Source organism: Nannobrachium achirus (assembly GCF_963921795.1).
Source record: "Nannobrachium achirus genome assembly, chromosome: 11".
Classification (NCBI taxonomy): domain Eukaryota; kingdom Metazoa; phylum Chordata; class Actinopteri; order Myctophiformes; family Myctophidae; genus Nannobrachium; species Nannobrachium achirus.
This window is the reverse complement of record NC_137820.1, coordinates 47,290,198-47,305,707: the sequence shown is the minus strand read 5'-3', so window position 1 is coordinate 47,305,707 and position 15,510 is coordinate 47,290,198. Positions and strand designations below refer to the sequence as shown.

The 15,510-nt window shown below is 44.3% G+C and overlaps 2 protein-coding genes across 2 annotated transcripts in view; one reads left to right on the top strand and one right to left on the bottom strand.

Annotated features, from left to right (window-relative positions):
* Positions 1 to 15,510, top strand: part of LOC308294396 (NT-3 growth factor receptor-like) — a gene marked incomplete at its 5' end in the record, with an annotated part of 181,311 nt that overhangs the window by 153,578 nt on the left and 12,223 nt on the right. Inside the window, one exon of the mRNA XM_080737129.1 lies at positions 4,258 to 4,507. Coding sequence (XP_080593255.1) covers positions 4,258 to 4,507 — 250 coding nt within the window. The remainder of the gene's footprint in view (positions 1 to 4,257; positions 4,508 to 15,510) is intronic.
* Positions 9,221 to 11,468, bottom strand: LOC308294039 (integrator complex subunit 9-like). The gene has a single exon (XM_080736744.1). It carries the CDS (start codon positions 11,431 to 11,433, stop codon positions 9,457 to 9,459), a length of 1,977 nt encoding a protein of 658 aa, XP_080592870.1. The 5' UTR covers positions 11,434 to 11,468; the 3' UTR covers positions 9,221 to 9,456.

Below are 15,510 nucleotides of genomic sequence, written 5' to 3'. Positions count from 1 at the left end.
GTGTAGCTTACTCACGCTGCCTCACGCTACAGAAACAGGAGATAGGATCATGCCCTATATGAGCCTCATGGCTCGGAAAAGCTTACTACTTACCTCTACCGCATAATCCTGTAATGTTTCCACTGGGACACAAAAACAGTACTGAAATAAACACAGCATGAGAGAGAGAGAGAGAGAGAGAGAGAGAGAGACAGAGACAGAGACAGAGACATGGCCATTACAGCACCATGGACAGCGACACAGTGGCCTCGGCAGGGCTTAGTGCTTGACAGTATAGCTTATTAAATAGCATAGTTAGACGGGATGTTTTTAGGCAACCAAAACAAACTGTGAAAACACCAAAAATACAGCGAGAGAACAATGTGTTCCTGCAGGTAAACACCACCGCACTACTGCAGTGGCTGATAACTGCATGGTAATATAGAGGGCCTATATATTTTTGTTTTGTTATGTAAACACAGGGCAAAGTTACATACATACTATTCAAGTGTTAAAGGGATATTTCACTTTCTAACATGCTTGATTCAGTATTTAGACATTTGATATTCATTTGTCAGACATGCCCCCTTATACAAACCCGCTGTAACGTCATAATCCATTTTAACCATGTAAATCACACATGCTTGGTTCTGGTGACCGATATTGCCCTAATATGTGAGCAGGGGGCCATGTTTTTTAAATTCTTCTTCTTCTTTCAACTCTCTCTATTTTTTTCTTTCTTTATTTTTTAATATCCCCTTCGAAAGACAATATATGTCACCAGAACCATGGAAGGGTGTTTTTTCAATGAGTCTGAAGGCCGGCAGCGATAACGATGGCAATAGCCATAAAATATGCTGCCGATCCACTTCAATTGAAAACCCACTTTTTTAAATCGTTATCGTCATCGTTATCGCTGCCGGTGGAAAAGAGCCTTAACAAGGTTAAAATGTCGTTTGAAGTTACAACGGGTTTGTATGGGAAGGGGGCGTGTCTAATAAAATTAATATCAAACATCTAAACACTGAATCAAACATCTGAAAAAAAGAAAATGTCTGGGGTGCTTACAAAAGACTGAGTAGACGTTAAAATGCCCCCAAACATGTTTGAAATCCCTTCAAGTACTTAGAGACAGTACAGTACCGTACAGTTAGTACAGTTTTAAACTCACTGTCTGGCTTCATAGTGTAAATGCTGGTGGTGCATTAGTGTTGGCTTGGTTGCCGTACACTTGATGGATGAGCTCGTGTCGGGGAACAGAGCCAGGGCAGACAGATAGAGAGACAGAAACATTAGCTTCACCGTGTCCTCTGATATAACCGGATCCTAGCTAGAACCAGGGGAGTTGAACACAACCTGCATCACCTAACAAGGTAATACAATGTATTACACTGTAGGTCACTAGTGTCATGAGATGTACAGTACAAACTGTGGTATGGATGCACATACCGTGCTATAAGCTTCCTCGGAGAACAGAGAACATTGAATGTAATGGATTTTATATCGTCACTGTCAGGCAGAAACCTCGTACCTCCCAGTTTCTAATTTGTGTTTTTTTTTTCATAAAGTAAAGCTCTGCTTCATCATACAAGGCTGTCGCACAAGACTATTGAAAATAGCAGATCTACAAGCACACAACGCCTCGCACCGCGAGGCGTTGTGTGCTTGTAGATCGGCTATTTTAAATCATTTTCTAAAGGATAAATGCAAAGCGAACGGTTTTGGACGTACAAGGTTTCCACAAGACAACGACGATATTTAAATTATAGAGACAAGGCCGAGTAGAATTTCTGTGTAAAATATTCAACATTGAGATTTTCATAAGCTACGCACAAAATGTCTAGGGGCGGCCGTAGCTGTGTGGGTAGGGAGGCTACCTGGGGAAAAGAAGGTCCCCGGTCCGCGGCCCGGACTACGTGTCCAAGTGTCCCTGAGCAACACGTTTAACCCCTAAGTGCTCCCAGAGCGCTGTTGAAGTATTAATAGCACCGATGGCTCCTAATAGGATGGGTAAATGCAGAGGGCAAATTATATGTGCAAATGTACAGTAAAAGATTTGCCCTAGAGGAGTGGGGTCCAAATGATTAATTATTATGTATTAACCGGTTAAACCCTAGTTGACCAGGGTACAGCGGTGCTCTATATTTGGTCCGCTCCTTCCCCCCCCCCCTTTACGCCAAAGCTTTGCGCCAATCTACGATATCACAACTTGGGAATGTGCTATTTTAAAGCTATGAGTTTAAAATCCAGTACACTTTGTTGACCGGAGTCTCCCAGGGGTCGATTATTAGTCCACCTCCTTTTTTCCCTCTACACCAATTGTCTTCACCTAAAATAGCGGCTCTTTATTCTTCCCAGACTGTGTGTCCCAGCAGAGAGACTCTAGGGCTCATCACGACAGCCACTTCTCATGAGGCTTGCAACCCAGAGCTGTGGCTGGCATGCTAACGATATGCTAATGAGCTGCATTATGTCTACCGTGACTGGATGTTATTGGCTCCCATGATGCTTTGCACAGTGACATGGAACATTGGTACTTAGTTGGCAGCCGGGCTGAAGTATTGCACGCGCGCACACGTGTGTGCGTGCAGTGCGTGCGCGTGCGCGCGTGTGAGCGTGCATGCTTGTGTGTGTGGTTACCATGTTTCTGTCCGTCTCTCTGGGCCTTTGCTAATTTCAGCCCAGTAATTGTGTTTCCATTAATTTGCGGGCATCAATTCTTTCAGGATACTGCTAATTTACTTGCACCTAATACCCTCCACCCCACATTTAATGAAGGACACACGTACACGTACGCGTGCGTGCATGCATGCACGTACCAAAAACAGAGGTCATCACAGCTCACTGTAAATCTCTTTCTCTTTCTCTCTCTCCCCCTCTCTCTAGCTCTAGTTATCTCTCTCCCTCTCCCTCCCTCTATCTCTCAAAGCCCAAGATGGCCTTGACAATACTTGTCAGTGAGCCTTGTGCGACATCGCTGAAGACGATGCGTCATACAGTAGTCATTACAGGTCACACTTATAGGCTCTCTGCACAGTGTTGAGAGGATTATCTGTGAACGTCATAATAGCTGGCACTGTTGAGTGTGCAAGTTCACTGGACTAGCGGGACCATCTGTTTAAGGAGAAGTCACACTGGAAGTGGACTGGAGCTTAACATTTCCGACGTACCTTGAACCACAACTTAATGTCAACATTGTCTCAGTGTTTATTTCGTCAACTAAAACTATGACGAAAAGTTTTCGTTGACAACCTTTTTTCACTGACGAAAAAACTAAATAAAAGATTAAAAACTGACTAAAACTAAGATTCATATATTGACAATTTTGTCAACAAATATAAACTAGACCAGTAAGACTCCCTAACTGGGAGATAAGCGACCGTCAGGTCGCAGCGTGATTTTAGGGCAAAATGTTGCCTCCAATGGTGTTAGCTTGCCAGTTGCCACCATTGATTCGGGAGGTGAGGACGCTGGCGTCGACTGTTCGCCACTTCACTTCCCAATGTATGAATGAATGGACCATTGTAAAGTGCTTTGAGTTTGCAACTTGCTTAGAAAAGCACTATAAAAATGCCATCCATCATTAAGTGTCACTAAACCCAGGTTTTTTGTCCGGATATGGTAAATGTAAAGGAAACATTGAATGTACTGTTTGTATACTGTGACAAATACAAAAAAATCAAACCTCGGTTCGAAGTGAAGCGGTGAACTTTTATTCTATGTGTTCTAGAGCTTAAGAATTCTGAATTCTGAATTAATGATTTTATCTGGAGGGCCGAATTGTCATGTGAAGCTTGACCAATCCTCAAAGTATGGTCTCATTGGACATTTTTAATCATCCAATCATCAGACCGGGACGGACATTCTATATTCTGGACGTACGGGACAGATAAAACCTGAGGTACGGGACAGATAAAACCTGTTCATTCTGGACTGAAATGACCATATATGGACATGGGGACACACACATGGGACACACATTTACGGACAGATAAAACCTGTTCCTTCTGGACTGAAATGACCATGTATGGTCATGGGGGACACACATTTACGGACAGATAAGACCTGTTCATTCTGGACTGAAATGACCATATATGGAAGGGGGACACACAAAGCCACTCCTTGGAAGCGGCTTTCACCGCTTCAAAAAGGGAACAAATTTGTATTATTATGATCGGTGCACTAATTGGCTGCACAACCAGGCACCCCAGGACCTGACCCATTTAATGAATGGTTTTACTCCCTTCCTAATTGATTCCTTCTCGTCCCCTTCCTCAGAGCCCATGGGCCAGACGCTATGATCTTGGTTGACGGACTGCCCTTGCAGACCAATGGGGAGCTGGGCTTGTCCCAGATGCTGCATATAGCCAGTCAGATCGCAGCTGGGATGATCTACTTGGCCTCGCAACACTTTGTGCACCGTGACCTGGCGACCAGGAACTGCCTGGTGGGAAATGGCCTTCTGGTGAAGATCGGCGACTTCGGAATGTCCAGAGACATCTACAGCACAGACTACTACAGGGTAAGGGTAAATATAAATCAATAAAAACTTTATTGCACACACAATACATTTAAAACCTTTAGTTTAGTTTAGTTTTTTCATTGGCTGTTGATCTTGTACAGTATGGCTTTTATTTAGTTTATCTATTTTCTACACACAAGACTCGTGCAAATGGCAGCTTGCTGTCAGTGTTAAACCTTTTATACTGTAGTATTGTTTTATAGAATTGAAAGAATGGGGACATTACTTCAGAAAACAGCAGAGTATTCTTTTTGAACGGTGCTGTTTCTTGAAACACTGTCCGCAGTGACAGCTGCGGTGCTGAAGTTTGGATAAGCAGCCACCATCATGAGACAGCACTCAGTGCAGTTTGTGCTGTATTTATAGACTTCTCGCATTTATAGATAGATTATTATTATTAATAATATTTTCCATTTTAGACTTGATTTACATTTTTTAATTGCAATTTTCTGCCTATGATGACTTGCCAAGCTGAAGGTAGTTAATCCTCTGGAACCGGGAGATCATTTGTCCCCTAGTTTGAAGAAGTTTAAGCAAAACTGGTGGTACTACAGGAGATGCCACTAAGAGCACTAAGAGTCTATGGCAGCGCTATTCAACCTGTGGCCCGGGGGCCGCATGCAGCCCCTGCAGCATATGTATATGGGGCCCGTCATGGTCATAGCAAATATATTTCGTCTACTTTCCGTGTGGACAAGTAATTTCTGATGTCATTTTTCAGTTTCTCTTCAAAACCACTAGAAGACATTTTTTGTCTTGCTTCATACAATACTTTTTTGCTCTTTTGTTTGTTCCAAAAGAAGAATCTTTGTCATTTCAACATTTAACGTTCCATGACAATCTTTTTGTTCAATGATGTTTGGCCTTATAGATGGAAATTAGGCTGTTTTCCGTGCATTTCCTTAGTTTTTAGACAACTCAATACTCATGTGTGTTACAAAATGATTGTCTAAACTTCCAAAATATGACCATCATTTTTTGCGTGCAGCCCTTGTACTTTTTCTATTCTGCTGAGTGGCCCCTGAGCCATCTAAAGTTGAGTAGCCCTGGTCTATGGTATCTCCACACAACATGAGAGGCTAACATTGGCCCAGCCATACAGTATTCAGTGAAGATTCTCAACATTATAATTGGACTGCTGGGAAATCAGTTGTATTTGGCAGTAAATGCCAACGACTCCAATGGGTCTCATCCTCCTAAGTAGCTTCTGTGGACTGTTTTCTCTTCAATGACAGACTCTAATGCCCCGCCAGGGCCATGTTAGACGGCAACTAGAAAAAAATGAGAAAGAAAAAGCTGGACTTCTTTAGCTTTTAAACCTTTGAAGTAGGGATGTTAATCGACGCATTATTGGCGAATCGACGCGTCGCGGCCGAAAATCGACGCGTCGATCGACTTTTTTCACTTTTTTTTTCCGCTAAGCAGCAGCTGAGAGGAGAGCAGCACAACGGCGCATTACTTTAAACAACACAACGTATGCTGCACCCATCAGAACTTGCATCAAAGCCCTAATAATAATGATATAATACATAATTGCTCTTCCTTGTTAGCATGGAGTCTGTTCTCTAGAGACTAGAAGCGGAGTGACAATAAGTCCATGGAACGTGCGGGAGCGCTGACCGCTCGCTCTCATATATCCCCGGTGTGTCGCATTAACGTTAACGACGAGTAGTGTGGTTTGTGATCATCGCACACAACGGCGACGCTGCCATTAACAAGCGAGCTTTCGTGTCAAGCGTGCATGCAGAGGCAGGAGGTAAACAAAAGCATCCAGTCCATAGAGATAGTCAGGCAAGTCAGCGCGCACTGCTATGACGCGCACATCAGCACGGTCCAGCAGTGTTTCTCAACCAGTAGTCCGCGGACCTGACTAGCGCCGCATGCATGCGAATGCACAACACATGCAGGCGGCATGCACTCGTCTCCGAAACACACACACACACACACACACACACACACACACACACACACACACACACACACACACACACACGGTCCTCTCACATATGGAAAACATTAACGCTTATAACGTTTTTGAACGATTAAAACCTTTTTTGGGGGAAACACTTTTGAAAAATAAAAAAATATATATATTCTTCGACTTTTCGACTCGTACTTTTTGAGTCGCGGTGAGCGTGAGTCGATCGACGCGTCGATTTCCGATTTTTTTTCACATCCCTACTTTGAAGGCCATGATCTAGTTGTTGACCTGGAGCAAATGCTCAGAGTGACCGCCAAGAATTTTTATCAAAGATGAAGATTTAAATGAAGGCATATCTGTTATGTCAAGTATTGTTCTAATTGTTGTACTATATTTTGTAGTTATTTGATTGTATCTCCCTAAACAGTTGCTGCAGATTCAAGGTTCAGATTCAAGGTTATTTATGGGTACCCAATGGTACATTTGTTTTGCAGAACAGCAATCCAATTAAAAACAAGTCATCAGACCTCCTAAAAAAGAAAGCTTTTACACACACGGCACCGAAAATAGTACTTGCACGCTATGCTGGCGCAAGTAACTAGGTGCAATTCTGGGAAATTGCAAGTGTAGTTGCACTGACGTGAGTCGCTAGGAATCCACTGGGACCTGAATTCCGTCTTATCGTTTACATGTTGTGATGTCATGTGAAGCATGACAACAGTGAACAGTGTGTGTGAAGCATAACGAAAAGCTTCACTTTTCTGTTGTGCAGCCTTACAACCCGGATAACATTACTCAAAAGGTTTACGAAACAGTTTCACTTTGCTGGCAAAAAAGTCTCAGTCCGAATACAATAGTGTGTTGCCTTTAGAAACCACACTAATAACTAGAAATACTGTTCCTACGAAACAGTGTGGGCTCGCTTGGAACACCATGTATGGGCACAAAGATCTACCCTTTGGCTGCTCCTCATTGGCTAAGGGCCCTGCCTTTGTACTGTCGGTCTTTTTTTGTTGAGGAGAATAACCTTAGTCTTTAAAGTTTTGGTATAACATACTGATATAACATACTGGTCTCGAGCCCACGTTATTTATATCAGGTCGCACTTGTTGGTGGTGATGTTACCAAGAACGCTGCTCCTCATTGGCTAAGGGCCCTGCCTTTGTACTGTCGGTCATTTTTTGAGGAGAATAAACTTGACCTATAAAGATTTGTATAACATACTGGTCTCGCCTTTCAGCGAGCCCACAATAACTAGAAAGATGCAATTGCGAGTGTGGTTGCCATTTTTGCATTTTCTCATTCAAGTCAATGGGGTTACTCTATCCACCTGTTTCCGCAAGAATTAACTGTAGGATTATCTGTGAGACACTTCCGGAGAACAGCTGACATACAAGCTCACGTCGCGTCGCAGATGCAACCCTTGTGAGCTTGTAGATCACACTCGGTTGCGGCGCCGGAAGCTGCCGCACACCATCTGAGCAATGCACGATGGGACGTTGGAAAGTTGTGGATAAAGGTTTTGGGATGACTCTATAAAGGTGTGGTGAGTAATTTTATAGAGCACCTTTTAGCCAATGAAGAAGCAGCATAAAGGCGACGTCACCGAGAATGGTGCTTCCTCATTGGCTAAAACATACTCTATAACGTTGGAAGAGAACAATAGTGTTGCCTATAGCAACCGCACAAAATATCTGTGGTTGGCATTAGAAGTGAACCATCTTTCTAAAGTGACAAAATTGCTCCATAGTTTGATTGAAAATGAACACAGTCTTGTGGGTTTCAATGTAACATTATTTTCTGCATTGACTGCAAAATAGGAAATCAGGCTGGTATACTGTAGCAGTAAGGGTTAATGGTAATATAACCCTGAGCATCTAAATACTGGACTTATTTCAACAAAGAGCAAAGGTCTCAAGAAAATGAAAATCTTTTGTTGAATGTAATTGCGTCTATTTGTAAGTGAACCACTCAAACACGTTGACCGGGACCCCCCACTGCCCCAGGGCCCATCCCCTTTCCCTCTATACACCAACTCTCTTTGCCAAAAAACAAAGCTACAAGCTTGTGAATCTGCTACTTTTGCTGAATGTTTTCCCCAGAATAGAGATGCTTGAGTTCATGTAGTTAAATCAATAGTAAACAGAGTACTACAGTACCACTGGTAGCAGTACTGTCCAGAGAGAAATCATCCAACATCTGTGTGCGTGTGCGTGTGCGTGTGCGTGTGCGTGTGTGTGCGTGTGCGTGTGCGTGTGCGTGTGTGTAAAGTACTGTATGTCCTGTACACATGCAGGCGCACACACGCACGCACGCGCACACACACATCACTGAGGAGGAAAGTCATGCTCAAGCAACTCAAGACTTAAAAGTCAGGCTACTTTATATTAGTAGCGACATGACACCGGTCAGTGGTTGTTGAAAAGGATACTTTACCACCCTAAAAACATTGTGGACTGTATTCTCTGCAGTCATCAGGGCACAAAATACGATACTTGTTGAGATTTTGTATGTAGAGGGAAAAGGAGGGATATAGAGCCCTGGTGGATGCCAGGAAACAAAGTGTACAAGGTTTAAGGGGTTATGTCAGTTATCGATGACGTCAGGAGCGTACGTGGGTCTGCATACAGACTTTGCTTGAAGGAATTACCCGCAATTCGTTGTAACGTTAAATACGGGGATACCAGGATATCCTCCAAACGTCAATCATTAAGTTAGCAATTTGGGCATGCAGGCATATACAATTTAAGATTTGATTTCCATGTTCCCTGCGCGCAACATCTGTCTAGCTAGATAGCGATCTCTTGCCAAGCTCACAGTCTGATCGCTGCTATGCTTGGCAAACTTATTCACTTTCTCCTCTTCTTCTAAACTCTCCTCTGCCTTCTCCACACTGTCCTCTTCTCCCTTCTCCTCTTCCTTCTCTCTCGGCCTAGGACGTGGGTTAATAAGTGTACATTTGGGGGTCCTTTACTTGAAAAGGTTTGAGAACCACTGCTTTAGAACACCCACAGGAGAAGGATTCAGGGGGCGGTCAGAGTTTCTGCAGCAAGCGGAGCACAAAGTCTCTCATGACGGTGCGCAGTAGCTGGTCATTACACTCAATGTGCGTGCTGTCCCCCTCCAGTCGGATCTTTGTGTCCCTCTCCGCCAGGTCCAGCACGTAACCATCGGCCGTCTTAACCACCTTTACATTGGTGATGCCATTCTTGTGCAGCGTAGCCAGTAGAGCTTCCAGAGGAACAGCGCCACTGAGGAGGGGTTTTGTGGCCGACAACCCTGGGGACTCTTCTCCCTCACGTTTCCTCTTCTTACTGGAGGGAGCTGCTGTTGGCGGGGTGTTGGGCACCAACTGTAACGTGTGCTTGTTATCCTTGGACTGCAGCATGGCGGACACAGGCGCTACGGAGACGCCCGGTGTGATTTCGGAGCGAACCAAGGATCTGGCGAGCTCTGGCAGGAGGTGGATGCGCTCGTAGCAGCGTCTGGAGGGAAGGCTGAGCACGGAGCAGGATCGGTAGGGCATGGGAGGAGGCTGCAGCTCCAGCATTGGGTCTGAGCGGCAGGGCTGGGATGAAGGAGACCGGGTGTACTGTTCTGGACACACCACATGGAGAGGCCGGACCTCCTTGAGCAGCTTGGACACCTGTTCGAAGTTGAGCCGTTTGTCAATGGGACAGTAGACACAGTTCATGGCCAGTGGCTGGTAGGGAGCCAGGGCATCTGGGTCGCAGAAATCCGGCTCAATGAAGATGAGGGTGTTGCGGCTTGACTTTCCCCACAGTTCCATGAAGTGGACCACGTCTCCAAAGCGCAGAGAGGGGTGTCCGGTGAATACCACGCATGGCTGGCGGAACTCGCTGCTGAAGTCTCCGTGAATGCTGGGGTAGTGCTTCAGTTTTTTGGTCTGGATCAGGTCAGCGTGAAGGAAAGGAGGCTCTGGGAGATAGACCTTGGATTGTTTGTTGTGGCAAAGCCATTCAGGAAAGATCTGGGAGAATTCCAGTGAGCTGTGGGCAACAGGTGAGATGAAATAGAAAGGCGTCTTTCCCAGGTTGGCGCTCTCGATGAACTGGTGCAAACACTCAAACAAGTCGTAGATAACCCCTGACGGGTAGCACGGCACCAGCACATTCCCCCCTGCACGAATCGTCATCGCCAGTTTACTGCAGAATTCTCCCAGCATGCCATCTGGTTTGGCAGTGGGCATCTGGGTGAGGCCTGTCAGAATCAGAACATCGCTGTTCTTCAGAGAGTTCTTGTCTATCGGCTGCGGGTGTGTGGTGGTGAGGACACAGGAGGCAGACATATAAGCCACTTTCTCGTGATGTGATTGGATGATCCAGTTGGAGCCTCCCAATGAGTGGCCAGAGCTAATGGGTGAGATCTGCACTGCGCCAAACAATTCCACACACTGCGAATAGAACACAAGCTGCACTTTTCTGAGGGCGGAGTTGACCTCTTGCATACTGTAACATTGTTGCCATGAACGTGCATCCACAGCATTCTTCAGTGATCCAGGGAGCATCTGCTGCATTTCCTTGTTCTTCCAGGTGGTAGACCGAGATTTAGGGACTCTCTCCATGAAGTGGACCAGTTCCTCCATCAGTAGTCTGCCTATCTGTAGCGTTGGCTCTGTAGCATACACGGTCCCGGTGAAGCCTGTGTTCTCTGTTATGTAAGGCAGGGCCATCATACAGTGGTAGTTGGAGATCAGGATGACATCAACAGTAGACAGATCCAGCAGCTCTCGCTCAGGAACACGGAACTCTGGCTGCGAGTCCACAAACACTCTTCCCGCACACTCCTTCACCTCCTCCAAGCTTAGCTTTCCGTTTTGTGAGACCCAGCCAGGCAGCTTGGAGAGCCTTGGGCTGTGTACCAGAGGCAGGGGCAGGAAGTTAAGGACAGAGGTATTATCCAGTGCGCAGTCCAACATGATGGTGGTGGACTTGAATCTGAGGACATTGCAAGGGAAATTAGCGTGACCCGACAGACAGTACAGTTTCATTTTGTAGGCCTAGTTGAAAACATACCAAACCTGAGGACGGCTTTATTTGTACTTTTCTTCTATCATTGGTTTAGTGACAGTAGAGCCTCATTTTGCTGGCCTAGTTGAAAACATTTACTAAACCTGAGGACGGCTTTATTTGTACTTTTTTTTTCTATTGTTGGTTTAGTTGCTGGCGTCATTACCGTGATGTCACTGTGTGTCATTCATAGCCATATATGGTGTCCTCGATGCCATTTATGCTCAAAGATAGTCTATGATGTCAGGATCGATTGTTTCTCCATACATGGAGCTCCAAGGGTTCTATGACGTCCTGACACGGATAGGCCAGTAATCTCCATTATATGGAAAGCTCCAAGATGGGTTTGATTGATTGATTGAAGACTTTATTAGAAGTTTGCATTGAAAAAGGTACATTTTCATGACGGTACAGTTCACTGGTACAAGGTCAACTAAAAGGAGATCCCAGAAAAAAAGACTAAGCTTATTTCCATAGGAAACCATTGAAGTATCTCATATAAAATTGAATGACAGACGGATAGAACACAGTACTATGCAGTAGATATAGTAAAAAAAAAACTAACCCTAAAAAATATATATATATATATATACAGTAGGTAAATACAAAGAAGGGTCAGGGGAGGCTGGGCTAGGTTTGTTATTGCCAGTTGCGAATGGCTGCCGCCTGTAAGTGTTTTTTCAGGGCGATTTTAAAGGATGCTAGGGAACCACACTCCTTTAAGGCCTTCGGTAGGGCGTTCCACATTTTGGTTGTATAGCAGAAGAACGAGTTTGACCCTTTGTTTGAGTTGACTGGGTTGAACGTGATCTGTGGCGCTGCCTCTGGTGTTGTAATTGTGGACGTCCTTAACGTTTATAAAGTATTTTGCCAGGTACATGGGTATCTTAGTGGTGTGTATGTTGTACACCAGGCCCATTGCAAGTCGCTGTACTCTGTCATCTACTCTGAGCCACCCCACTCTTAACTGCTGAGTGGTGGTGAGGTGAGTCTGATAGGGAAGGTTAAGCAGGACCCTAATTAGTTTGTTTTGGGCTGTTTGGAGCTTAGTTTTCAGGGTTATATGATGTCCTGACACATTTACGTGGGCTTCTGGGCATCCTGATACGGCCTACCTCGTGGTGGTATCCGTTTATGACGTTCTTGCGTCACATAAACATTGTCTGCATTATGCCAGATAAGATATGCACATGCCTGATATCACCAAGCTGTCACCATAGCTGACTGTCATCATCCAATGCTGGCTAGCTACCAAACCACCTTTACGACCCAAATGACCATATTATAGGCATATGGAAATCCGGTTGTCCAGAACCGCAGATACAACCAACATACCCATATATGGTATCTCCATTATAGGCTTTAAAGGGACAAGAACAGAAAGATAAAAAATATCTCCTTAGTCATTATGGGCATAAAGGGGGTTAGGACGGATACAGGGATCTCCATAATGGGTGAATTATGAAACTAGAAAGATGCAATTGGAAATTGCAAGTGTGGTTGCAGTGACTCGAGTCACACTTGCAAATTATTGTCTTTGTACAGTATCTGTCAGTCCTTGTCCCTATTTCAGGGTGTGTGCTAAACCATTCCGTCCTTGTCCCTTTTATGCCCATATATGGAGATCCCTGATGTCATCAATAAAAATCCCATATCTTGGAATGCCAAGCTCTGGGTCAGTCTCATGTGGTCTATGATGTCAGACATCTATGATGTCAGTCATCTCCATATTTGGGAAAAGTTTAATTTTTAATTGTGTGTGTGTCTCTCTCTCTCTCTCTCTCTCCATATATGGAGCTGACTATCATCACCTGGATCTCCATGTATGAAGATCACAACACTGACCTCATCAAACCCTTGATAGCCAAAAATTGAGACAACTGGATCATCACTTTGATCTCCATATATGGAGCTGGCCAATACCTATACATCTGACATCACTAACTCCAGATATGGATATAGCTCCTTATTAATATGGGAAAATAAATGAAAATGAATATTTTTCAGAATATGAATATAAATGAAAAGGGACAAGGAAGGACTGACACAGAGATCTCCATAATGCATAAAAGAGACAGAGGGGTATAACAGGTATTGCATAACCAGGTGGGGCATGCATTCCCAACTTGCATCATTCGCGGCTTGCATCGTTTCCGAGTAGTCTATAGTATTGGGTCTAGTCTACAGTATCTATACATTCAACAAATCTCTGTTTGAGTCGCTCTGTTCCGTTTGTCACAGGCGCCGTCCGAACAGTTGACCACATGTATGTCCCACATCACCCGAGTGTGATGTGGGAGTGCAGAAAAATCCCACCAGTGCGATGTGATCAGTGCTCACTTTGCATGGTATCAAACACAACACGTGCATATCTCCTTGTATGGGCCGTTCTGACCCTTAGTTATCTCCATACTTGTATTTCCGTGCTCATAGGGACATAGCGGTTAGCACCGCTCAAAAACACCTTCCGTATTTGCCCATGGCATGCACATCATCAATACCAACACGACATCAGCAGTTAGTTGTTGGAACATAAATGCAGTTTAACCATATACAGTAGTTTGCTCTGTACTGTGTACTGTGTACTGTACTGTTTCTATCAAGCATTTGCTGAATGCTACTAGCTAATAATGATGTACTTATAATGATACGTACGTATTCAGACAGGCCTTGATGTGCCTGAATTCACTGGGATGAACTCCAGTGTCTGGGCATGGGCCTCAAACATGTTGAGTAGAAATAATGATGGAATAAGTGATTCATTTGCCATCGAATTACACCCTTAAACACGTAGCAGTTAGCCTACCCTGAATTTAATGAAGCCTGAAACCTTCTCAATGTATCTTGGCAGAATGTATCATAATTATCGCAGGATAAGGCTCAAATGCCTTCAGAGTCAACAACGTCAGGAAGTATTTTTTCAGCATAATGATGACAAATGATTGCCCAACACGACTATGCCTCTCTCACTCATGGTTTGGCCCCAAAACTCATACACAAAATAAATGATTACATTCACACAAACCCAATACCATTAATCTCAACAGACACATAACTCCTCCCAACGCATTCCCCTAGGCTAACAATAACCGATAACACAATAGCAGAATAATAGCAAATATAGGCACGCTCCAAGGCATGCGGAGAAGTCTCTCCTCAGCTACTAAGTGCCCAGAGTTGCAACAATATCTATTGAATTCTCCTTAGTTAGACAAATAATAGCTCATGTTTAGCTTTTTGATCTTTTTTAGTAATGCTGACCTTGAATTTGCATGAACTGGAACCCTAGCCTATAGTGGAAGAACAGTAAGGTCAAGTAATAATAGGAATCTGCAGTTGATCTGCTACTTTCACAATTAACCCATTCAATCCAAGAAAGCTTTATATTTTAGCTACATATATAGTGGCATAAGTCAGAGAACTGTTCAAATTTATAAGGCATTTCGGAGAATCGGCCTCAGGTTTAAAGACCACTGGTCTTAGCCTGAGGCCCGGCCCAGCCCGACTAATTAGCATAGACTTTAGGTCCTACCCAGTCCGTAAATGTCGGACTCGGTCGGATAGGGTAGGTTCTGGCAGAATTTGAGAACTCTAGAAGGAAGTCATTCATTATCAGGGACGTGCAGAGAATGTTAGAGAGGCAGGGGCTGAAATTTCTAAAAGGGCCTTTTGGTAAAACATCGAAAATAGCAGACCTCCAAGCTCAACAACTTGTCGCAGGCACGACGCATTGTGAGCTTGGAGGTCGGCTATTTTCGATGCTTGACTTCTACACATTTCTTGATTTCAACATTTATGCTGCATTCTAGTTCAGGAGAGTTTGGACAAGGACATTCTCTTGAATGCTGCCTTCAGGTGTGGCATGGAAAGAGTGCATTTGCATTTCTTTCACCATAGTAAAAACTGCATTCATGGTCTGGAGAGGGCACTTTTTTTACAGATGGATAAAAGGGCAGGGGCTCGAGCCCCCTTTGATGTCTATGTGTGCACGTGCCTGTTCATCAGGGACGTGCTGGCCATTGGGAAAAGCGGGACAACTCCCGAACGGCCGGTTCATT

Excerpts from the sequence above, each read along its gene's own strand:
- LOC308294039 (XM_080736744.1), bottom strand. The coding sequence starts at position 11,433 with ATGAAACTGTACTGTCTGTCGGGTCACGCTAATTTCCCTTGCAATGTC.